Source organism: Trichechus manatus, unplaced genomic scaffold (assembly GCF_000243295.1).
Source record: "Trichechus manatus latirostris isolate Lorelei unplaced genomic scaffold, TriManLat1.0 scaffold00138, whole genome shotgun sequence".
In the NCBI taxonomy this organism is placed as follows: Eukaryota; Metazoa; Chordata; class Mammalia; order Sirenia; family Trichechidae; genus Trichechus; species Trichechus manatus.
The window spans coordinates 2,905,245-2,931,838 of record NW_004444074.1 but is presented as its reverse complement, the minus strand read 5'-3'; the positions used below and the strand labels follow the sequence as shown (position 1 = coordinate 2,931,838).

At 36.3% G+C, this 26,594-nt stretch overlaps 1 protein-coding gene across 2 annotated transcripts in view; it reads right to left on the bottom strand.

Annotated features, from left to right (window-relative positions):
• The window catches only part of NF1 (neurofibromin 1), a 256,616-nt gene that overhangs the window by 190,049 nt on the left and 39,973 nt on the right, over positions 1-26,594 (bottom strand). For both annotated transcript variants that reach the window (XM_004385390.1, XM_004385389.2), the window contains exons 2-6: positions 20,814-20,957; positions 18,286-18,369; positions 12,707-12,897; positions 6,235-6,341; positions 319-386 (exon numbers count right to left, since the gene is read on the bottom strand). In XM_004385390.1, coding sequence (XP_004385447.1) covers positions 319-386; positions 6,235-6,341; positions 12,707-12,897; positions 18,286-18,369; positions 20,814-20,957 — 594 coding nt within the window. The remainder of the gene's footprint in view (positions 1-318; positions 387-6,234; positions 6,342-12,706; positions 12,898-18,285; positions 18,370-20,813; positions 20,958-26,594) is intronic.

Below are 26,594 nucleotides of genomic sequence, written 5' to 3'. Positions count from 1 at the left end.
TTTGGCTATGTATATTTTCACAAAAAAAAAAAAAAAGGTCAAGAAGGGAGAGGGTTGAAATGTTATGGGGTTGTTAACCAATGTCATAAAACAATATGTGTACTGACTGTTTAATGAGAAACTATTCGTTCTGTAAACCTTCACCTAAAGTAGAATAAAAAAAAATTTAAAAAAGAATATTGTGATGTATTCTTCCTAAAAAATTTTAATGTGAAATTATACTCAAGTCATGTCTCTTTTGTTTCAAAAATTCTAAAGACAGCAAAACTTATAAGCAAAAATTAACAAAAGTTTAATATCAAAGAGGTGGTAACTTACCTTTTCCAAACTATTTATAACTGCTAACTGTGCAACCTTCTTCAGGGCTTTAAATTTAAATGCTGTTTCTGGAAAAAACATTTTTAAATTAGTTTTAGATGAACTATTTAACCCAAATACAGTTCGGAGCTACCAGCAAAACTAACTTTCCTTTTACAAGAAAACTTTTATTCCAGTATTATTTGTAAACAATGTAAAGACAATTAATACAAACCACAAAACTCAGTCGAGTTATGCCTGATAAACACTAACTCAATAAAAAGTAAATATGACTTAAACTTCAAATGAAGGATGTTGTGAGGGATTTTTTCTTTTGTTCTGTTTTTAATAACTTTTTTCTCAAAAAAATTATAAAACATCAGTCCTGAAACCCTACGCATCAAATGAAGCAATAAAGAACTCAGCCAAGCACCAAATGGAATAAGAAACTGACCGAGAACAGAGAGCAAGGAGAGATACATGCAGAGGTCCCCTATTAGCTACCGTAGCATGGATCTGCCATCTTGGACTCCTATCAGAGATCAGCGAACAGAGGTATGAGAAAGCAGCTTCACAGAGCTTCCAGCAGGAGACAGAACAACCGGTAACCAGCGATGTACGCTTTCCCACCCCGCACCCTTCTTCACCCCCTTTCAGCCTCCTCTGCTTCCTGCAGCCACAGTCTCTTGGCCGGGAAGCACCAGCTTCATCCCTGTGTCACCTGGATTCCACCCACCCCCACTGGCCAGCTCCCTGAGTGCCATTTGTTGGCTGCTGGTGTTGCTTTTTTCCACTTCGTTAGATTTCTTCCTTACCTCTCACCACCTCCCCCTCTTTTCTCTCAAATACCTGGCTCCGGGTGCCATCCTTGCTTCTTCCTGAAAGGCTGCTATACACCGCTTGACTGTGAAACTGCTTCAACGGCCCATGCCACCATGCTGGTGGGACCCCCAGGGCTTTTGTTTATTCTGTTTTGATTTGTTTCTTTTTCTTTTCTCGGCTTGGGAGCCCCTTTAGCCAGGCAGTACCCCATGGCTTAGGAGCTACTCCCTTACACTGTGCAGACGCACAGTGACATCCCTGCAAGCATTTCTTTTTTCTTGGTTTTTTTTTTTTCGTTGCTTTGTTTTGTTTTCTTCTCTTTTTCCCTTTTGTCTTTCTTCATTTCCAGTTTCTCAATTTATTCATTTTTTTCTTTTTCTTTTTCCATTTTTGTTTCTCTCCATTTCTCAGTCTCTCATCTCCCCACTCCAATAGCAAGCTTGATTAGCACTCTTTTTTGTTTGTGTGTAAGTTTTTGGCTCCTGTTCCTCTCTCTCCTCTTTCCCATACTCATCTTGGCTCCACACATCACAATCTCTTCCCTCCTTCCTCCCTACCTGCACCGTGTGCTCAACATCACACTCCCAAGCAGCACGGACACGGCCTACCAGAACCTGCCCTGCACTGATTCCCAGTCCGTCATGTCGGCCCTAGTACGTGCCACAAACAACCCATCCCAGCAACTCCCCTTCAGCTGGACCCACCCTGCTGTACCATACCTGAGTGACTGACCCTGCCAATTGGAGAAGGAGGTGGAAAGTATCGTGCCCACAGACAAGCAAACAACAAAGAACGCACAGCCCGCCTGCTCAGACATAACCAAATAAAACAAAAACGCAGGATGGAACAAACAAATCTACAATCAATAAACAAGGAAAATAACTACTGAATGCCCCAAAGACAGTAGACAATATCAAAACATATACAAAAACAGGACACGATGGTTCCAGCATTCCAAAATAAAATACCAGATGTTTTTCCAGTAGAAGACAAGGCACTAGAACTACCTGATAGGGAATTCAAGTCTCTAATATTCAGAATTATCCAAGAGTTGAAGCAAAACACAGAGAAAAATGAGGAAAAAATAGGCAAATTCATGGAAAAGACAGACAAATTCACAGAAAATACAGACAAAAAATCGGAGAATTCAAGAAAATAATACAAAAACAAAATGCTAAAATAAATTCACAACTAGAAGTCATACAAAAACAACAATTAGAAATCCAGAAGATAAACAACAAGATTTCAGAAATGGACAGTGTCATAGAAGGGTTGAGGAGCAAGTTTGAAATGATGGAAGACAGGATCAGCAAAACTGAAGAGCAACACTTGGATACAACTCTGAGGAAAAATCAGAAAAAAGAACAAAGCAAAATGAAGAAACCCTGAGAATTATGTGGGATACAATCAAAAGCAAAAATCTGCTAGTGATCAGAGTTCCAGAACAGGGGGAGAGAAGAGAAGACATAGAGAGGCTCACTGAAGAACTGCTGGCAGAAAACTTCCCCAATATCATGAACAATGAAAGGATGACCATCTAAGAAGCTCAACGAACTCCATATAGGACAGACCCCAAAAGAAAATCACCAAGACATATCATAATCACAATCGCTAAAAACCAAAGACAAACAAAGAATCCTAAACAAGCACATACGTCTTCTCTCTTGCTTTATGCTTAGCCTATCTGAACTTGTTGTTCCCCAGTGACCCCATGCTATTCGACATTTCCACGCCTTGGCACACATTCTCCTGTTTTCCGCTACGGTATTCACCTCATAGTTTTTCATTCAAGATCAATCTCAGATACCACCATTTCTATGAGAAGCTGCTCCTCTCCTTCCTGAAAAAAAATTTAACTACTCCTTCCTTTGCACTATACCTCTGGACCTTGCACATATTTTCTGGTTGCACTTATCACACTATTTTGCTAATTAATAATAACACATTTGTCTCAAACTACGCCATGAATTCCTTAGGGACAGTTCAATACTTTATTAATCTTTACATTCCCAGGACTTAGCAATGGTTTCTTCCACATAAGTGATCAACAAATGCTTGCAGAATTGAACTTGAAACACATTATTAGTTTTATTACTCATATAATTGGAAGTTTCAATCCTTTTTACCATCATCACATAGGACCATCTTTGCTTTATACTTTATGTATTTATTGACGTATACTATAAATTATGTTTTTGAGGACGTTGCATTCAATGGGGATAACTTACTGCAATGTAAAAGAAAGTCACTTAACTACACAGTTAGTTTCTCTCATTTGGGCATAAAAAACAATTTCAGTTAATCATTATGGATTGAATATTTCTATCAAAACTGTTTTTTTAAAAAACATTTATTCATGGTCAACTTGGACCTGATTTATTTCCAAAATGTCACTGAAGAGTTATGAAGAATTATAAAATCCCACTCAAAAAAACCGAACCCGTTGCGGTCCAGTTGAGTCTGACTCATAGTGACCCTATAATACTTCCTAATTTAATACATAGAGAAAATCTCTAAATTTTACCATTCAGTGAAACAGCTGAACACACAGCCTTGTATTATTCATCTATATATAGTCTTTTTATAACTCTAGTGAAGTAGTTATTGAGTTTAAAGCACATCTTAAAAAAATCAAATATGGTATTTTGAAAATTACATTGCAGAACTGTTGAGTTTTTCAAAGCCAATATAACTAAACCATCTTCCTTTAGGCCAGACGCTAAAAAAACATTATTGTCTGGCAATTCCTTAATTAAGATACAAAATAAACCCGTATATATCTATGGTCAACTGATTTTCGACAGGTGCCAAATCCATTCAATGGGAAAAGAATAATCTCTTCAATTAATGGTGCTGGGATAAGCGGATCTCCACATGGGAAAGAATGAAGGTGGATACCTACCTCCCATCATATATAAAAATTAATCAAAATGGATGAATGATGTAAATATAAAAACTAAAATCATAAAACTCATAGCAGAAAATATAAGATAGAGAAAAGGCTACAAGACCTTGTTTTTGACAATGGATTTTTAGATAGGACACCAAAAACACAAGCAGTAAAGAAAACAGATAAATTGGACTTCATCAAAATCAAATTTTTGCACATCAAAGGACTTTTATCAAGAAAGTGAAGAAACAATCTACAGAATGGGAGAAAATATTTAGGAATCATATGTCTGATAAAGGTTTAATATCCAGATTACATAAATTATTTCCTACAACCCAAGAAAAAGACAAACAACCCAATTTTAAAATAAGCAAATTTCCATGTGCTTCTTGGCAAAGAAGATATACAAATGGCCAATAAGCACATGGAAAGATGCACAATGTCACTAGTCATTAGGGAACTGCAAATCAAAACCACAATGAGATATCACTCCATCCCCACTAGGATGGCTATAATCAGAAAAACAGAAAATAACAATGTTGGCGACGATGTGGAGAAACTGGAATCCTTGAACAAACCTGGTGGGAATGTAAAATGACATCAAAAAAAAAAAAAAAAAAAAAAAAACCCAAACCCATTGCCGTCGAGTCAATTCTGACTCAGAGAGACACTACAGGACAGAGTAGAACTGCCACGTAGAGTTTCCAAGGAGTGGCTGGTGGATTCAAACTGCTGACCTTTCGGTTAGCAGCCAAGCTCTTAACTACCACGTCACCAGGGCTCCAAAATGATGCAGCCACTATGAAAAAGTTTGGTAGTTCTCAAAGTTAAACGTAGAATTACCATACAACCCAGCAATGTCACTCCTAGATACATACCCAAGAGAATTGAAAGCAGTGAGGCAAACAGAGACTGTATACCAACGCTCAGTGTAAAAGGTGAAAACAACCCAAGCATCTATCAACAGATGAATGGATAAACAAAACATATTATACACATACAATGGAATATTATTCAGACATAAAGAGAAATGAAGTTCTGATACATGATACAACATGGATAAAACTCAAAAACATTATGCTGAAATGAGTCAGACATAAAAGGACAAATGTTACATGATCCCACTTATATAAAATATCAAGAACAAGTAAATGCACAGAGAGAAATTTATTAATGGTTAGCAGAGACTGAGGGGAGGGGTTAATGGGAGTTACTGCTGAAGAGGTACCGGAGTTTCTGTCTGAAGTGATAAAAAATTTGGAAATGAATAGTGGTGATGGTAGCACAACATGGAGAATGCAATTAAAGTCACTGAATTATATACTAAAAATGTTTTAAATGGCAAACTGCTACATACATTTTACCACAATAAAAATTTTTAAATACAAAGTAAAATAAAAATAAGTATGAATTGTATACTATGAAATTTCACTTTTTAATTAGCCAGCATCCAATATTACATAAAAATAAAAAGCAATTTCATGAAATGAAATTTAGATATTCATACTCAGTTTATGAATAATACTCACTTATATATGATTTATATTAGCACTTTACTGCTCACCACAGTAATTCTCTCAATTCCTTCTGATAATTTATTTCAACACACATAATCATGTAAAGTACTTCCCAAAGCTTTAAAATCACTTATTAAGCCTTATAATATCCCCATGTAGGATACTACTAACATGTTCCGCAAGGAAGCAAAACGAGGCACTGAAAGGTTAAGAGACTGTGCAGTGCTGTAAAGTCAGTCATTAAGTCAGTAACAGCTGAAAACAGAAATGAGATCCCTGACTCAATTCCTCCTCTTGCCTTGAGCTCATGATCTCTCAGTTCCATTCTGCCACGAAACTTTGATATCCTGCTAAAGACTATCTTCTTTAAGTGCTGTAACAGTGAAACAGGTAACTTCTATAACCTATAGCCATCCTTAAGAGATCAAAATCTGGAAAATTTAAAGAATAACACCCTTACATTCTCTTTATTAAAAACAAACATTTAGTTAAACAAAACTTTCCACTGTTTAGATTTAAGATACTCATTTTCTCTACTGTATTGTTTTCAATGGTTCAAAAATTAGGACCAAAAGTATGATTAGCCATTTCATAAAGACATCTGCATTACAAAATCCATTTTGAGTTCTAACTCAACACAATTAGTACATTCATAATACTAGTTTTAGACTCAGAGTGATTCATTCTGGATATTACATTTAAACCTACCCTTTAGGAGTCGTTTTAATTTTGCACAATCCACACTGATATACTGTAACAATTCTATATCATGGACATCGACGTTATCTTCTGAACAAACAGTCAATTCCTGCAACCTAAAAAGTAAAAACCAAAAACAATGTATAAATTTAAGTTTTAGGATATTCCAAAATTCCAAATTCAACAGATGCTTCTCCCTGCAATGATGACAGTTTATCGAGTAAATAAAAACAAGGGACTATTTTTTATAAAAATCTACAGTAACATAGATAATTTAAGGGATATGATGAAAAAATCAATAATAATCCAGTAAATTTAGTATTCCTATCGCAGAAATTGAGGTGTCTAAACAATATTTCCCACTAAAAGAAGCCAGGGTTCTTTGGAAAAATTAGTTAATTCCAAGATTGGGGCAGGAGATATACAAGATGACCCTACATCACCTTAAGCTTGAAAACAAGAAAACTATCAACTACAGGAGTTATGTCAAAAACCATATGGGTATCCATTTACAGAGGGTCCCACTGCTGAAAGATGGGATAATTTGAGCATCAAAAGAATTATGTTTACAACAATTGAAACACGTAAAATTATAAGTAAAAATCCAACAGTCCGTAGTAATACACACATACACAAACCTCACTGTGTCACCTTCAGGAATTGTTAGGGTACCAAGTCATTCTAACAACTGATAAAGAATCGAGCCTCTACACTGCCTTCTCTATGGACCATATTGCAAGGTAAATGAATAAATAAAGAGGAAAAGAAATATTTTGCAAGAATCACAATTTAAAAATGAATGAATGACAGAACATTTATCATTTTGCAGTTCTCAATGAAATGACAGATCCATGCAATGATCATCATAGCTACTAAAAACATTAGGTAAAAAATGGATAGGCACCTTTACAATGAATGAATAAAGCTGATAACATCTGAATCCAACAACCAATCATAACAACACTAAAAGTGGGACAATTGGACACGTTTACTGATGTGATGCAACAGGAACTATACAGAACCATCTATGAAGTATTCTTGACCCCCAATCAAAAAAAAACTGATTCCAATCAAGCCCAGCCAAATGAATGCCGAAAATTCTGCAAGACAAACAACCCAGTTCTTTAACAAATAAGCAACATGAAGTAAACGAGGGTGGGAAGGTGAAGAAATGAGGAAATGATATAAATTAGATTATGATATAGAGGTGTAAAAGAAATATCAACCAATTGCCAGGACGGACCTTGTTTGGATCCTGATCAGAACAAACCAAAAAAAAAGGCCATTTTTTTAAATAATCAGGGAAAATTAAACATGAATTTGGTAATATACGATATTAAGGATATTATGAATTTTTGTTAGGTATGACAATGGTATTGTAGTTAACTTTAAAAAAATATTTCTATTAGGAATACATATTGAAATATTTATAGGTGAAATGATACATACCTGGCATTTGCTTTAAAATAAAAAAGGAGGGACGAGGTAGAAATAACTGTTAGCAGAGTGAGAAATGCATGGGGATTTGAAATACTATCCTCTCAGCTTTGTGTATGTTTGAAATGTTTTCATAACAAAAACTTTAAAAATAAAAAAGATGGAATACCACTTTACATTTTTCAAATAAGTAAAATAAAGCTTAATATTATTAACTTCTATTCATATCAACCAGACTTCAGAAACATAAATGATACTTTATCTGCATTCACAGGACATGGTTATACTGCAGTAAAAAAAAAAAACTAAGTCTCTTCATTGCACTTTTCATTGTCTGTACACATGTTTATGTGATTATCTGATTAATGTTTCTCTTTGCCAGTAGAAGATAAGCTTATAAGGACAAGAATTTTTCTAAACTCAAAATTACCCTTATATTGAATATAAAGTTATCATAAATGTAGTAAATTTAATATTTAGTGAAAATTCAGATATTTTAAAACTGATAAATTCACTTAAGTGCAATTGCTAATCTACAGAATTGTGCTTCCTAATGAGGCATACTCAGTATTTTAGTTAATGTTGTTATGTGCCAATGAGTTGGAATCAACTCATAGCAAACCTATATGACAGAGCAGAAATACCCCCACAGGGTTTCCTAGGCTGTAATCTTCATGGGAGTAGATCACCAGGTCTTTTCTTCTACGGAGCCAATGGGTGGTTTTGAACCGCTGACCTTTCGGGTTAACAGCAAACATCAAAAAAACGTAAGCGGCACCATAGAATAACTAATTTTCACAAACGCAGAGAGAGAGAGCACAAATACTACATGGTCTTATTCATAATATTAACTTGAATTTTAACCATTTTAGTGCAGTTTCAATCTAACTTATGAATCATCACACTAGACCTTCAGTTGCTAGAAATCAATCTCATTTCTTTTCTCAAATTCTTCTTTGACTCATTGTAGCTTACAGATGTATAGCTAACACTAAAATTATTCTAAGCACTGACACAAAAACTTTTCATATCATCAGTGTGAAAAAAGCTTAGCAGTTCCTACTGGAAATGAGAAAGTCCTCAATACTGACTGACATGCAAAAAATCCCACAGCTGCTTCACAGAGCCTAGAAATATAGAGTATCCCTTAGTAGGAAACACAACTCAATAGATCAGCAACAACAACTTTTGTGAAGCTAACTCCAGGGACTGCTTGTGGAAAAACTGAAGAAAAGTTTAATCCCCATTATAATCCAGTTATTTCTACAGGGAAGGAGTATTTTGTAAAGCTCGTCATTTTGGAGACGGAGAAATCAAATAAAAGGTAGCTCAAGCAAAAAAAATAAAGTGGAAAATTTATCACTAAAACACCTACTAATACCAGGTAAATGGAACAACAGCAAAAATATTTTAAATGTATAGAAATAAAGTAAAAACCGCCTCCCCCCAGGTACACTAATAAAGAGGAAACTGAAAGCCAGGAGAGTTAACCCTCATGATGTGGCCCTGCAGCAGGGGAAGACTGGGGATGGTTAGGTTTTTTTTATCTTCATAACCTAGGGGCTTGGGGTTTAACATCCACATAAGGAATGGATATAAGGTCCTGGACCCTAATAATGTAGGTATTAGAGCTGAGAACCTGCATAAAACAAGAATACCAGAGAACTATGCACTCACAAAAACAGTTAAGGAAAAGGGAAGGAAGGAGGCAGGAAGGAGAAAAAAAAACAGTACCAGCACAAAAAACCCTGCTCTGCCTTGGCTTTGGGTATAGGAAAAAGTCACCAAGGGTTGAATCTTAAAGGGTTTGTGTTCCAAGTTTATATTACCCACGCAGTACAGGGCTAAACTGAGAAGTTAACAAACAAGCAAACAAATAGACCCAGAGCTGGGCACTTAGCAAAAACAAATGCAGAACTATCACTAGGACATTCCTACAGCTCAAGGCTATAAGAAATTCCAAAGCTTAATCACTAAAGATAAGACTGCAGTCAAAGATTACAAAATAGACAGAAAACGATTCATTATGAATTAAAGTCAGCAAATACAAACAGAAAGAGTATACAATCAAGGATTTAAAATCACTTAATCTTAAAGATTTAAGTTTTATTGACTATGCAAAGGCATTTGACTGTGTGGATAACAAATTCCGGATAACGCTGTGAAGAATGGAAATTCCAGAACACTTCATTGTGCTTACAAGGAACCTGTACATAGACCAAGAGGCAGTCATTCGAACAGAACAAGGGGATACTGCGTGGTTTAAAGTCAGGAAAGGTGTGCTTCAGGGTGTATCCTTTCACCATACTTATTCAATCTGTATGCTGAACAAATAATCCAAAAAGCTAGACTATATGAAGAAGAACAGGGCATCAGGATTGGAGGAAGACTCATTAACAACCTGCATTATACAGATGATACAACCTTGCTTGCTGAAAGTAAAGAGGACTTGAAGCACTTACTGATGAAGATCAAAGACCACAGCCTTCAGTATGGATTATACCTCAACATAAAACAAAAATCCTCACAACTGGACCACCAGTTAAACCCCTTGCCAGCGAGTCAATTCCGATTCACAGCAGAATGGAAATAATGAGAATGCCAACACACTGTAAAAATTGTACCCAATGTCACAGAACAATTTGTATAAAAATTTTTAAAGGGGAACCTAATTTGCTGTGTAAACTTTCACCTAAAACACAATAAAATATTATTTTAAAAAATCTGTAGACATGTAGAATGATCAAGCACAAAAAAGTTACATGATATTGATTCACCTATTATATATGAAATCAGTCTTCAGAAAGAACTGCCATCCAAGTCACCTGCAGATGTTAAAGTTACCTAACGCATGAGTAGGAACTGGCTCAACAGCAACTGGTTTTAATGCTGTGACAGCAATGTCAGAAGATATCCCCACCTAAATTAAAGCATCTTAAGGGTCTTTCAGGTGAACAAGATCAGAAGGTGACCCTATTTCTGGCACAAGCTAAATGAAAAGGAAATTATCTAAAATATATATTACACAGACCCCACTTCTGAGCAATCTGTCCTCTGACAGCTAAAGAAACTGGTTTACTATGTAGACACTTAACTTCTATTCTGGCAACAGTGAACTAAATTCAAAAGAATAAACAAAGATTGTCTATTTCTACATGTGCTAATGCCACAAAACCCCGTAAAATAAAATTCCAGGTGACTAGAAAATTTAAATCTTCTACAGTTTTCAAAGGTGGTTTAAGTTTGCTGTGTTTTGTACAACAATGGGTAGACTAAAACACAATTTATCTTTTGATGGTTTTCTATCTTCAGTATAAGATTATTTTAGGCTCAAAGTCTTAAAAACAGTAAGACTGGTCTAGAGGCTACCCTAATCGAAAAGACTTTGGGTTTTTTTGTTTTGTTTTTTTAATAATTTTCCTGGCAGTGAATTGGTTAAGAGCTCGGCTACTAACCAAAAGGTAAGCAGTTCGAATTCACCAGCCGCTCCTTGGAAACCCTATGGGGCAGTTCTACTCTGTCCTACTGGGTCGCTGTGAGTCAGAATCGACTCGATGGCAATGGGTTTGGTTTTTTTATTCCTTACGTGTTTCTCACCACGCTGATTCAACCAGGATATTATTACTTAGAATTCAAAATTTTATTACTTGAAGAGATTTCATGAAAACACTGTTCTATCACAAACATTATCCAAGACTATCAATCATATTACACTATTAAACAAAATTTTAATTTTCTTTGTACCAGGAATTCTGTCAAACAGTTAAAGAATATTGTTGCCTAGCATCATGATTATAGAAATGTCATTTTTGATTAAAAAGAGTGCAAGATCTTGAAGTTAGCCAACTCCCCAAAACAACACAGCACAAATTTTCAAATTACGATGTATACTCTCATTCACACTTACTGGAAAAACAACAGAAGAATGAGTAAATCAGACTAATGGAAGTCCACCATTCACACAATGCAGACAACTCAAAAGATACAGGCACAAACAGCAAAGAGAACTGTTTTTCTCTATTCTATATTAGTCTTTGATTCACTAAGTGATTTGGCAGAAAACTGTTCCATGTTATACCTCCTCCCACTTGGTCAAAATTAAGGACCCATTTGACTCTCCTTGCATGAGAAAGGTAAATTATTTCCCCAGAACAAGTTCCAGAATTACTTGCTACAGTCAGTTCTAATTCTGTCTCATAGGGCACCAACTATACCAATTTTTCCATCTGCAGCATACATTTATAAAGGATAGAGGCATATATATAAAAGATCTCATCAAAATATGGCTAAAACAGAAGTATAGGGAAGCAGCCTGGTATAATGAAACTAATATATAATACAGACTCCGAGGCCAGCATGACAGCCTGACTTAGGCTGAAATTTGGGGTCCACCATTATTTGGTATGTCACCTTAATAACTTCCTTGGGCATTAGTTTGCTTACCTATAAAACAGGGGAAGTATCACCTACCTTTGAGGCTTTCTGTGAGGTTAGACAAAACATGAGGTAAGTGCTCGATAAATGGGAGCTTTTACAGTTCATACACTTAAAACACAGTTCACTTTCTGGAGAATTCTGCTTCGTAATTACTCACTTCCTAGTGCTCCATATTACTGAAGTTTTTTTGGTTACTCAGGATCTTGTGATAAAAGAGCACAGTTGTGAGCGCATCAGAATTCTGACTACTCTCATCAATTACTCCATCTGGTTGGCTGACTTCACTTAAAAGTATGTTCAGAAACCACTGTTTAAAAAAAAAAAAAACCTTAGGAGTCTGTATTACTAATGTACTAGTCAGGGGTAATACTTTTTCCTAAAATTTAGACCTTCAAGTTTATAACAGTATAGTCATATTTAATTGTATACATTACAACATTACATAATAAACGCTTCAAAGAAATTAATGCATAAAATTTCTACAAAAGCCCAGATAAAACTCATTTCTGTCAACTTTTAACTTTTATGTAGACAAAAGAAAGACTTCAATGATAATGTTTAAAAATTTACACTATTACTACAATCCTATATGGATTTACACACTAACCTGGTAGAAATGCGACTAAAGACTGCATTGAAGTTGTTGCAGCTGAGAGAAAATAACACCCCAGAGGCTGAATTCCGAAGTTCAGCTGCATGTTGGTTTCCTTCTCGACAGGTGTGAAGAAAATGGCAGATTTCTGGTAGCAACTGTTTGACCAACATCGTTTCATCTAATCTCATTGTGTCCTTTGGTTGCTAAAACAGAAATAATTACATATTTCTAAAACTTTCTTAATTTGACATATAAACATGGTAATACCACTTTTTTCAACTTTTTATTATGGAAACTTTCAAACATACAGAAAAGTGGAGTATAATGACATCTATATACCCATCACTTAGATTCTACAATTAACCTTTTATCATCATTTGCTACATCCATCTATAAAAACCAAAACCAAACCAGCTGCTGTCAATTCCAACTCATAGTGATACCATATGTTGCAGAGTAAAACTGTACTCCATGGGGTTTTCAAGACTGTGACCTTTCTGAAGCAGATCACCAGGCCTTTCTTCTGAGGTGCCTCTGGGTGGGTTCAAACTGCCGACCTTTCAGTTAGCAGTTGAGCATTTAAGTGTTTGTGCCACCCAGGGACTCCATATCTACCTTTAAAACCAAAAAAAAAAAAAAAAAACCCCACTGCCATTGAGTTGATTTCGACTCATAGCAAACCTACAGGACAGAGTAGAACTGCCTCATAGGGTTTCCAAGGAACAGCTGGTGGATTCAAACTGCCGACCTTTTGGTTAGCAGCTGAACACATAACCACTGTGCCAGCAGGGCTCTCGTCTATCTATAGATATTCTAATAAAGAAGATGATTTCATCTTCACCCCAGTTATGGACTGAATTGTGTCCCCCAAGAAATATGTGTTGTAAATCCTAACCCCTATACCTGTAGTAAAGGAGCTGGGATGGTACAATAGTTAAGCGCTCAGCTGCTAACTGAAAGGTCAGCAGTCTGAACCCACCAGCTGCTCCATGACACAAAGATGTGGCAGTCTGCTTCAGTAAAGACTACAGCCTTGGAAACCCTATGGGGCAATCCTACTCTGTCCTATAAGGTTCCTATGAGTTGGAATCAACTCTAAAGCTATGATTTGGTTTGGTTTGGTTTATACCTGTGGTTACAATCCCATCTGGGAATGGGTTTTCTTTGTGATGTTAAGTAGCAGTATTAGTGTAGGGTATATCTTAAAACAATCTCTTTTGAAACATAAAAGAGCAGATTAAGCAGGCAAGTACAAATGGAGGGGAAGATACACACACAGAGAGAGAAAGAGCCTTCCCCTACAGTTGGCGACCTGAATTCAGACTTCTAGCCTCCTAAGCTGTGAGAAAATAAATATCTGTTCCTTGAAGGTACCCACTTGTGGTATTTTTGTTACAGCAGCACTAGGTAACTAAAATGACTTCCTAAACCACAACAAAAAGCCAATCCCCCTCCCTGAGAAGCCCTTACTCTCCTAGGAATTCCCAGTTTGTTCTGAGTTCTAAATAACCTTTATTCATATTCATTGGTGAGTACATTGTGTCATCTGTATGAACATCCAAATAAATTCCTGGTGGATGATCTTACCTACTGTCTTAGTTATCTAGTGCTGCTGTAACAGAAATACTGCAAGTGGACGGCTTTAACAAACAGACATTTATTCTCTTACAATCTAGTGGGCTACAAATCCAAATTCAGGGCGTCAGCTCCTGGGGAAGGCTTTCTCTGTCGGCTCTGGAGGAAGGTTCTTGTCATAAATCTTACCCTGGACTAGGAGCTTCTCTGCACAGGAACCCCAGGTCCAAAGGATGCGCTCTGCTCCCAGTGCTGCTTTCTTGGTGGCGTGAGGTCCCCCAGTCTCTCTGCTCGCTTCTCTCTTTTATATCTCAGAAGAGACTGGCTCAAGACACAATCCAATTGTAGACTGAGTCCTGCCTTCTTAACGTAACTGTCACTTATCCCACCTCATTAACATCATAGAGGTAGGATTTATAACACATAGGAAAATCACATCAGATGATAAAATGGAGGACAATCACACAATACTGGGAATCATGGTCTAGCTAAACTGATACACATATTTTTTGGGGACAAAATTCAAACACCAACCTCTAGGTAGACTGACCAAAACAATTAGATATTATTTATTACAAATGAGTTTGTTTTTATCGAAGCATTTAAAAGTAAATTACAAACATCGTAACACTTCACCCCTAAGTACTTCAGCATCTCTTAAAAATAAATTCTCCAATGTAACTTCAATACAAATATCACGTCAAGGAAAAATAAACAATTTCCTTGAATCCTCTAATACTCAATTCTCTAGTCAAGTCTCCCCCACTGCCCCCAAAATGTCTTCCATAGCTTTTTTAACAAGGATCTAAAAAAGGTTCAAAGATTGCAGCATAACTGTTATGTTTCTTTAGTATCTTCGTTCTAGAATAATTTTCCCCTACATCCCATACATATCACTTTTGTTTTTCCATAACTTTTTTAAGAAACCGGGTCAGTTGCCTTACAGAATGTTCTATAATCTGGATTTGATCATTTCTTTGTGGTGTAACCTGTTCTTCTAATTACTGTATTTTCTGTAAACTGGAACTTAAATCTAATCGTCTGATTAGATTCAGGTGAAACATTTTAAGTAATGCAGTATACTTCATATTACATAGCACACCAGGAGCACATAATGTCAGAAAGTCCCCCTGTTAATGACACCAAATTTGATCACTTGATGCTAACACTCAAATTTCTACATTGTAAAGATAAATGTTTCCTTTTACAATTAACAAATAATCAAAGGGCAAGCTATCTGGCAGATATTCTGTTCCATTTCATTATTTCACCTAAGCTATCTGGCAGATATTCTGTTCCATTTCATTATTTCACCTAATGATTTTAAGTATCCATATATGGATAACCTGTTGCTGTCGAGTCAACTCCGACTCATAGCGATGGCATCTAACAACAACGTATGGATAAAAATTTTGGTAATACAAAACGTGATGGCAAAGAACAAAAATTTGTATAATTGTAGGTTACACTCAATTCTGTCATTGTCATTCAAGTGCTTTCAGATGCAGATACACTGAAATATATGAACAGAAATAAACAGGTATCCTAAAAATGTGTAAATTTCAAGTTAGAATATTTCTTTCTGATGTACAGGTTAACCAAATATTAATAAAAAGATTTGAAACTAACTCCAATTAATAAAAAAAAGAGTAAGAGTGTTAAATCTTTTGAACAATGATAATAACAAAAACAAAAATACTTAAGATTCCTCGATTTCTATAAAATTTTACTCACAGTATGATACTGGTAAAGGTTTGTTCACTTTCAGATATTGGTAAGGGTTAGTTAGAACAGTCAGCTATTCCAACTACTTGTATGATAAACATGTACTCAGTTCTTGGTAAACTGCCTCAATTTACTGTAATTTAAAAATGAAAATCATGAGACATCCATAAAATTATTGAAGGCAATCCAAGAAAACACAATTTTTCAATAACATAAATAGCATTATTTTTAAAACTGTAAATTTAATGAAAACAAACTGTCATGGATTGAATTGTGTCCCCCAAAAATATCTATCAACTTGGCTAGGTCATGATTCCCAGTATTGTATGATTGTCTACCATTTTATCATCTGATGTGATTTCCCCATGTGTTATAAACGCTATCACTATGACGTAATATGATGGATTAGCGGCAGTTATATTGATGAGGTCTACAAGATGAGGTAGTGTCTTAAGCCAATCTCTTTTGAGATATAAAAAAGAGAAGCAAGCAGAGAGACATGGGAACCTCACACCACCAAGAAAGCAGTGCCGGGAGCAGAGCGCATCCTTTGGACCTGAGGTTCCTGCGCTGAGATGCTCCCAGACCAAGGGAAGACTGATGCATCACAAGGACCTTCTTCCAGAGCGAACAGAGAGAGAAAGCCTTCTCCTGGAGCTGATGCCCTGAATTTGGACTTGTAGCCTACTGTACAGTGAGAGAATAAACTTCTCTTTGTTAAAGTCATCCACTTGTGGTATTTCAGTTACAGCAGCACGAGATGACTAAGACACAAACAAACATAAATTTCCAATAGTAGAACACAGCAAGGAAATATGTATTTTAAGCATTATGCAAGTTACACTATGCCCATTTATTAAAATTTCGATTAGGCTATCTCCAAAGAGCATCAAATCAGACACTGGCCAATAGTAACAGTGATCATTTCCCAAAATATAGTTATCTCTCAACTAAAATGCTAATGAAGGAAAGCTGTGGAGCTGAAAGAGGCAATAAAGCACCCTATCCCCATTCAAATATATGTATGCACTGGTAATTTACAATCAAAGTAATAAGACCACTAGAAAGAACTGATTCCAGAGAAGTTTAAAAATTGCCCACCTTTCATCATTGTACTTAACAGCCCTTTTGTTCTTTCACTCCATTTTAAAAATGAACAATATATCACAAACTAATAGAAATCATCAAGCTAAAACTAGTTCACCTTCAATTTAAATAGAAAACTTATAAACACTGTCCCATAACTCTGGCATATAGTCAAAGGTCAACATAACTGTTTAATACATTATGGTTAGATTTTGTGGCCAAAAAGTTTAAATACCTCCTTCCGTACATAGTTGTGTGAATATAATTATTTTTTCCAATTCCCTGTTCTACTCCTCCCCCAAACATTTTTGAGTATTTTCTCTCCTCTCAACCACATAATCACTTTGCATAAATTAAAGCTCCTTCCACCTAGGTTTACTACAGAGAACTGTAACATATGTGTAAGAGAGAAGCAAATCTGAATAAAAAGCAGATGTGCCAGAGAAAGGGAGAATATAAGAAATAACTCCAATACATACTGAACAGACAGATCACTAGGGATATTTAATTTATATATTTATATAAACTCTGACCATATTCCAGGAAGAATTAAGACTGAAGTATAGAAACATTTTGCTTTACACTGCAGAAATATTCTTGTTTAAGAGTTCAAATCAAATCATGGTTGAAATACACTGAGGGAGATAAGTATTTAGAGGAAATCTGAGAAAGAATTGCTTTGTACTCAACTACTCTTCCGCATTATCTATTTTACATGTTCATGTTTGCACAAGTGTTTTAATTTTTTAGATTTATGGTTTTATATTGTTAAGTTCTCTTTTAAATAGATTTGAAAAGCAGAATATTAAAATCAGACTTACTCAGGGAGAAAAAAAGGACTACTCTTGGTCTTTTGTCACAGTCTTTCGCAGCTAAGCAATACTACATACATAACATTATCTAGAGAAATTAATTAGTGATTTCTTCATAAAATCTTCTCTAAAAAACCTGAGAGAGAAATGTGACTCAAACTTAATACTTTATAAGTAAACCTAACATCTATTTAATTTATAAAAGATGAGAGAGAGTTTTCTCTTGAAAAATTATCTGTGCCACTAAGTCAGCTCTATTAACAAAATTCTATTTACATGTCTTAGAAAGTCCACGATCGTTCTTCTTATTCACATCTATACTTTGGTAAATCAGATCATTCTCAAGACCGAATTTACAAGTCAGCCTACTTACTTAAGGAAGGATTTACTTACCCCAGCAAGACATTTTTCCAGTGTATCCAATATAATCAACTGAGAGAGATATAAATTCTTTTCAGCAGCTTCTCCAAATATTCTCTAAAATAAAAGATATTCAGAACACTAAAGTTGGTTATCACTTTCCACTACAAATCAACATACATCTGAAAACGTGCAGGATTAAAGATCAAGAAAATCAATGGTTTTCCCTTTTCTCTCCCAGAGTATACTTATTTAAATCTATTATTTTTGTTCATCCTGATCCCCACACCAAGTAAATTCTGAGGTAAACAGAAATACTGGTATTTATTATAGTCTGCCATTAGCGTTCTATCAGTAAAAGATGGTACTTTTGGTTTATGCTTTAAAAATATGTAGGATTTAGACACACATATAGATCTGTACCAGAATCCAGAGTTGAGTATTTCTACATTTTTGCCACAAAATAATCAAAGTATTAATTCTTACAGCAAAAAAATGTTTTAGCACCAATTACAGTACATTTTAAGTACTCACTATCCTCAAACTGAATACTACACTCTATTTACTAACAAGAGACTACAGTTTCCACAATTTAATTTATTCAATAAGCACTAAATGAAAGCCAGTATCACAATACTGTTTTTGTTTTGAAAAGGAGGTCCCAAATTTTTAAATATTTTCAATGTAACTGGGAAAATGGTCATTTTTTATATGTGCAAAATCTTATCACTGTGCTCCACATACTGTGCAACAGAAGAGCTCCACAAAATATTAAATGTACTTCTATAAAAGAAAATCTAAAATTTTTTCCATAAAGAGAAAATATCTTTGCAAGGCAAAGTTTGGGGTATTGCCTGATCAACTTTCTTAAAAGAACACACACCGAAGATGAAATGACTTTAAAAATTGGACTTTCATAATCTACAACCAGAAGTCAGTTTCACAGCTGAATACAAGCAATACAAACTGAGGTTTTAAGTGCTAAAGACACACAATTTGGAGTCAATCAAGAAAACATTCTGCGGTGTAATGAATTACTTGATATGGCCCTTCCAGCCATGGTCTTTGTGACTCACACATAATGTCTGAGTGGGACTATGCAAATAAGGTATATGGAACCTGTGGTGGTTGGGGTTATGTGTCAACTTGCTAGGCCATGATTCCCAGTACTGTGTGGCTGTCCTCCACTTTTATGTGTTGTGGATCCTGACCTCTACGTGTTGATGAGGCACAACTGATGTAAGGTATAGCTTGGGTTTGCAGCCTTGCAGGAGGGCGTGACTCAAGCCCCATCCTCATTAAAGTTACACCCTTCCCTGGGGTGAGGCCTGCATCTAAGGTATATGTGTGTATCCTGGTGAGGCTCTATCTCTCTGCATGTGGATCCTGCATCTGGTTCATGATCAACTGACCTCCCCAGAGGCCTGCTGCCTGACCTGCTGACTCTGGGATTCACCACTCTCCGCAGCCCCTTGGGCTGGTGGCCTATCATGTGACCTGATTCGCCAGCTTCCGCAGCTTTGTGAACCAGCAGCCTGTAGTCTGAACTGTCAGTCTGGGTTCGTCAGCCCCTGCAGCCACGTAGGTTGGGAGAAGCCTACGTCTGACCCACGAATTTGGGACTTGCCAGCCCCACAACCGTGTGAGCCATTTCCTTTATATGGTTCATGAGTTCTGTGAGACATTGCAGCGAATTAGGGAACCCAAAGACAGGAAGGAGAGTACTTAGGGGAGAGGGAGTAGTTGACGTTAGAGATGACAGAGTGGTACAGCAGCTTGGAAAAGCTGGACATTTGGGACATCTTTAACCTCCGCCCCATAGGAACCAGCTCTGTGCTGATCCTTATAAAAGAAATTACTTGTTATCTTCAGATCAGTTGCTCTGAACTTAGCATAAATGAGACTTTACACAGGAATTGACAGAAAGGAAGGAATCACCTCAGACAGAGAGAAAGAGTACCTTGAAGTCTCAGCAATGTAAACAGATCTTATAAAATGAGAAATAAAAACCCATTATAAGCTTTGCAACAGTGATAATGAAAATATTGGATGAAATTGGTACTTGAGGAAAACCGTTTCAATAATTAGTTCTTTACTACACAATCTGTCATAGGTTACAGAAAGAAAGAAAACATACATGTGAATATTTTCATAAAAATCAATCTCACATTTTAAGACTGCAAGGTAATATTTTACTTATACTCTACTTAGGGCCAGGACAACCTGGTATGTAAATATTCAAATAAGAGGCTAAAGAAAACAGTTTAAAAGACTACTATGGTCAATTTATAATGACACAATCTGTACTAAACCCTAATTTCTAAAAAAAAGTACTAGAAAAGGATATAGTGTTACAAATACGGTAAGTTTCCAATGGAAAAAATTAAAAACCAAAATGAAAGTTAAAAGTTACCTGTGCTCATCCACAAAATAAAATGGTTATACCCAGAGTGCACAGAAAATTACTCCCCATACTTCAAAATATACTGCTCCAAACTTTTAAACGAAAACAGAAACAAAGCAACGTAACTCCCACCCAAAGCAGTAACCCAGATACTCACCATATTGTTAACATTCTTTAAGATAGTGGTGAGGCCGCTTATAACCAAAGAAAACTTGTATTTAGAAATATTGATAAGACATTCCTTATTGTGTTCGGTACTGACTTTGGTATGTGTGCTCTGCTGTCCTGTTTTTATGGGAAGCTAAAAAAAACCAAACAAACATTAAGAGCTTACACTTGAAAATGACTAAAAAGCTATTTCTCACTGCAAATCATGACACCCCTTTTTAGGAAAATTTTATCAACCAAAGTTACCTATATTTGTATTACAAACTCAAGTTTTCAACAACTATATAGCATTTTATATCAAATCTAAAATTCTTTGAAAATTTCAATTTTTGCAGTTTTCTTTCTGGAAGTCATAAATCTCTAGCTACAAAATTAAATCCTTTAGCCAGCATCCTACAAGAGAAAATGATGAGTCACAGAAATAGCTATTTCCTAGTAGCTAAAGATTATTTCAGAGAATGTCTGCAAAAAAATGAACACAATCCCTTCCCATATACACTGAACTCAAGCATTTAAAAAAAAAATAGAAACCAAGAAAACCTAAGCCCCGGACCTCTTGCCAATAATGGCAATAACTGCAGATTGTGAGAAATGAGAACAACTGTATAATCTGAAACCAACACAGCAAGACTGACTCAGGTAAGATAACTACTCTCATTTACACAGTTGAGGGAGTAACAGAATAACAAGGAGATAAATCCCACGGGGGTAAAAAAAAAAAAAAAAAAAAATCCTTTGAGAGGACTACATTTACATTTATCTGAGAATGAGTTAGGTCACATTGTGTAGAAGTTCATCTCTACTCTGTTCAAAGCAGTATTCTGTTTTTAAAGGCAAAATGAATATACTCACAGATTACATTTTAGACCCTGCTAATGCTAACAGAAGGCCCTGGTCGTGTAGTGGTTAAGACTTTGGCTGCTAACCAGAAGGCTGGCAGTTTGAATCCATCGGCCATTCCTTGAAAACCCTATGGGGCAGTTCTACTGTCTATATGAGTGGGAAGTGACTTGCTGGCAACAGGTTTGGCTTTTTTTTTCTTTTTTTTTTTTTTTTTGGTTAATGCTAACACAAGAGTCCTGGTAAGGGATCTCTGTGGAAAAAAAAAAACAAACTAACCCTAGTCCAACCTTCTCATTTTTAAAATGGTGCGACTAAAGGTGGAAAGAGGCTAATGGCATGGCTGAATCTGCTTAATCAGTTAATGGCAGGTGGCTACTTTGATAGTAAATAAATATTAAATAAAAGGGAGGGGCATATTTAGGGTTTGGGGAAGAGGTAGAAGGGAAGCTACAAAATTACAGGAAGACCAATAAGGGAGATTTTAGAAGATGGCAGTGGCTGCATGGCAGCTTTTCAATCTCCCAAATCCACCCATAAAAACAGCAGAGAAACTAGACCAGCAAAACCACAAGACCCACAGACAATATCTACACTGAAACTAGGGAACAAGGCACCCCATAAACCCTAAAATACGAGCAAGTAGGAACCACTGACAGCTACAAAACAGATGTGGTATCAGTATCTATGTGAGAGAAAGTAGGGGGAAGCAGAATGTCTGATGGTTCTGATAAGAAGAGAACCCTAAAATTGTATTATATACTCAATAAAATGCACAGCAAGCCAATATAAGAACCTTAGTGTAAACGGGGGTGGGGGTGGGGGTTTGCACGTTCCAGTTTGCAGACGGGTACGAAAGGTCTACAATAAAGTCTGAAAGAAATGGAGCACACTCTAAACCATCACTGTCTAACAGAACTTTCTACAGTGATGTAATTCTATATCAGCAATGCCCATTTCAGTAGCCACTATCTACATGTGGCTATTAAGCATTTACCATGTGGCTAGTGCACATCATAAGAGCCCTGATGGTGCAATGGTTAAAGTGCTTGGCTGCTAACTGAAAGGTCAGCGGTTCGAACACACCAGCTGCTCCACAGGAGAAAAGATGAGGTAGTCTGCTTCCGTAAAGCTTTACAGCCTTGGAAGCCCTATGGGGGCAGTTCTATTCTATCCTATAGGGTCACTATGAGTCCAAATCAACTCAGCAGCAGTTGGGTTTGGGTTAGTGTACATCAGAAATCAAATTTTAAATTTTATTTAAATTTCATTTACTTAAATTTAAATAGCTAAGCCACTGGGCAGCAAAGTTCTAAACTAACCAGCTAAAGATGCACCCTTCCAGGATGATGCCCATACTAAGAAGAAACTGTGGAGACTAAACATCAAATTGAACAGGACAGTGACAACAGGAGCAAAGGGAAAAGGTTCAGATAAAGGCGGAAAAGAGGAAGAAGGGCAAGAGAGTTCAGAAAGGATGACATACTTTTTAACATTTTATGAAAACAATAAAGCTAGACACCTATCCTGGTCCACACTTCTCTCCTACTGGTTCAAGAAAGTGAATTTCATGTAAAAATGAGCAACAGAAAAGAACTGTGGTCAAATCACATATAAAGTTACTATAAGAAAAAAAAAAACAGAATAACATTGCAACAGGAAATGAAAGTATGCCAAAAGACATGCCCACAAACAACATGAAAACTGTAAATTATTGTTTCAAAATGGGCCCTCAAAACTAAGAAAATTATAAAAAATATGAAATAACATAAATGAGAATTACAAATAGAAATGAGGTGACAGAACTCAGGAAATAATAAGAATAATTTCAGAAACGAAGTCTAGAAGATATACCGTATTTTTACACAAATTACACGTGTGTTCTACGTTTGTTTGCAACCATTCCCTCCATCCCAGTGAGATATTTTTATAAGTGTGCTATTCCGATTTTTTTAACATGTTGCTGTTAAAAAAAAAAAATTAGTAGAGTGCACTTAGAAAAATACCTCATGGGGGGAGGGTGCAGCTGGCAAACAAAAGTAGAATGTGTGCACTGTTTTCATAAAAATACAGTACAAGAGTGAATAAACACAGAAGATAATGCATTAACGGAAAAACAAGGCAAAATAAAAGGAGAGAAATTTTAAAAATAAAAAAATGAAAAGTGAGACAATGAGGATTTGAGACAAAAGATAGGGAACGAAGATCCAACATATGTATAACCAAACCAAACCAAATCCATTGCCGTCGAGTCGATTCCAACTCACAGCGGCCCTATAGAATACCAAGACTCTCCAAACAAGGAAATCAAATCAATGGAACAGAATAAATACTTGGGTGGTAATGGCAAACAATGTTGGCCTTTGTCCTTGGTTCCTGTGAAATAACCCAAGAAGCAATCAAGATGCCTTTATCTGAAACCTCCAAACCACATCTAAGGATTTGTACTAACGAGTCAGAGGTTAGCCAGACCAGAAAAGACTTATCTGGCAGGCCACTGTCAACTAATATCAGGAGGCACGATTTAGCTTATCATGCATATGCAATGAGGGCTCAATTATGACTGGCTGTTAAAAGTTCTAAACACAGAAGCTTAGAGAGCTTCCTGTTGTCAAAAGGAGGGTGATGCACACTCTCTAGAACATGGAAGCTTCAAGATGGTAACTCTCCCAGACCTTGCCCATGTGACTTTTCCTTATGATGATTCTAATTTGTATTCTCTTGCTATAATAAATCTATAATGTAAGTAGAGTACTTTCTGTGAGTTCTGCGAGTTGTTCCAGAAAATTATCAAACCCAAAGAAGCGGGGGTAGCCAGGAGGTGAAAGTGAAGGAAACCAGGGAAGGCCCCTGAGCTTGCAGCTGGCATCCTAAAGGGATAGCGGAAACCCCAAATCTGTGTCCAGCAAATCAGAAGTCTGGAGTGTCACGTGGACTCCCCAAACTTGCAGCTGGCATCTGCCTATTTGGCAGTGTGAAGGACAGCATCCTTTTAACTTATGAGATATGCCCTAGCTCTGGGTGGCTAGGGTCAGAGAGAAAGTGCAGCATGGGTGGCTAGTGTTAGAGATGATAGAGAAGTGAGAAAGTGAGGATTTAATTACTCCTCATATTCTGGGGATTGGATTTATACCGATTCTTAGCCACAAAATACTAGAAACCAGAGTTCAAGAAAACTTTGCTGAAATTAAAAAAAGAAGAAGAAAAAAGCTTAAAACTACATATTTAATAGGCATACTACATACCTGGAAAAACTGACCCAGAATGACCAACACCAGGACATACTCTAGTAAAACTACTTAACTTTTTTGAATAAGAAGACTAATCCTTTGAACACTCAGTCAGAAAGAAGTCACTCATACAACAAAATTAGATTGTCATGAGACTTTGCAATAAAAGTTTATGCCAGAAAACAATGGAGTAACCAAACCAAATTTTTTAAGGTATTCAAGAAAAGAAGGATTTCATATCCAGCCAAACTGACATCCAAGTATTAATGGTGATAAACGGTTTTGAACTGCCAAGGATCCAGGAAATATTGTTCCCTTGAGTCCTTCCTGAGGCTCTGCTAGAGAATATGCTTCGGACAACCAAAATAACTGGAGAGATGTCCACACTAATAGAGGGTCATTAAATATATATTTACTAAAGAACTGAGAATAAATGATGGTAATAAGGGAGAAAGCATACTATGTAAATGCTATCTGCATTGATAATACAGACACAATTACCAAAAATGGGGTAGGGGAAGGAGAGAATATAAAAAGTAAAATATGCTTCCTGATTGCCTTATGGTTATTAACTGAGATTAAAAGGATATTATTTCAAACCAAATGCTGCAAGAGGAGATGAGAAGAGGTTACTAGCTAATCTCAATGTTGCTCATAGCAAAAAACCCATTCTCCACCCCGCTGCTCCCCCAAAAAGGAAATGAGAGTACTATATAAAAGTATCAGTATAAAGGTAGGCAACAGAACACAAATACAAAGTGTGCTGGTCAACTTTGTTAAGCTGGGAACTACAGTTCCCAGAATCCCATTCATTACATGGTTCTAAGTTAGGGTTGACCAAAAGGGGAACTTGTACAAGATTTGTTTGAAATGAGGAAGTGGAACAGCAGCCATTATTCTCTGAGGGTTTTCATGGTCAGATACAGTGACAGACAGATGCAGAGGTGCCCACCCAGAGAGTTCCAGCTTGTACTTGCTCTCTTCTACTCTATGCCCAGTTCTTCCTTCTGACTAATACCAGCCTTACTGAGCAAAAGTGGCCCAAGCCTACCACCAGATGATTGGCTGCAAACCTACAGAGGTAGCAGCTACACACAGAGGCAAGAGCTTCCCATAAGGCTCTCCTCAAGCTCCTCCTTCACAGTCCCACTTCAGTGGCTGGACATACTTGGCTTCATTTCCCTAAAAGCTCTAGCCTGTTCTACCCAATTTTCACTGATTCGGAGAATCTGGTTAGTGATTCCTTCTCTGATCTTTTAACTCCCCCTTTTCCAGATCTTTACCTCCCTGGTCCTCACAAAACTGTTTATGGTCTAATTTCTGTAATAAATCCCTTATTCCACTACACACAGCCAGGTTCCCTGACAGGACCCTGACTGATACCACAAACTTACTGAATACCATATGTTGAGAGTACAAATAAAATAGCCCATACAATAAAATATTACTTAAATAAAAGGCTTGTATAAATATAAATGCAACCTAAAACAATATGACAGGAATGAATCCAAAGTCACAGACCTACAGAACAGTCTGCAGGATATATTGTTACATTAAAAAAGCAAGGTGGACAAAAGTATGTACATATGCTACCATTCACAAGAAACGGAAGGGGGTAGGGGAAAAAAAACATATATATATAAACTTATATTTAAAAAAAAAAAAATCAATAAAAGGATTTTTAAAAAATCTTAAATGGT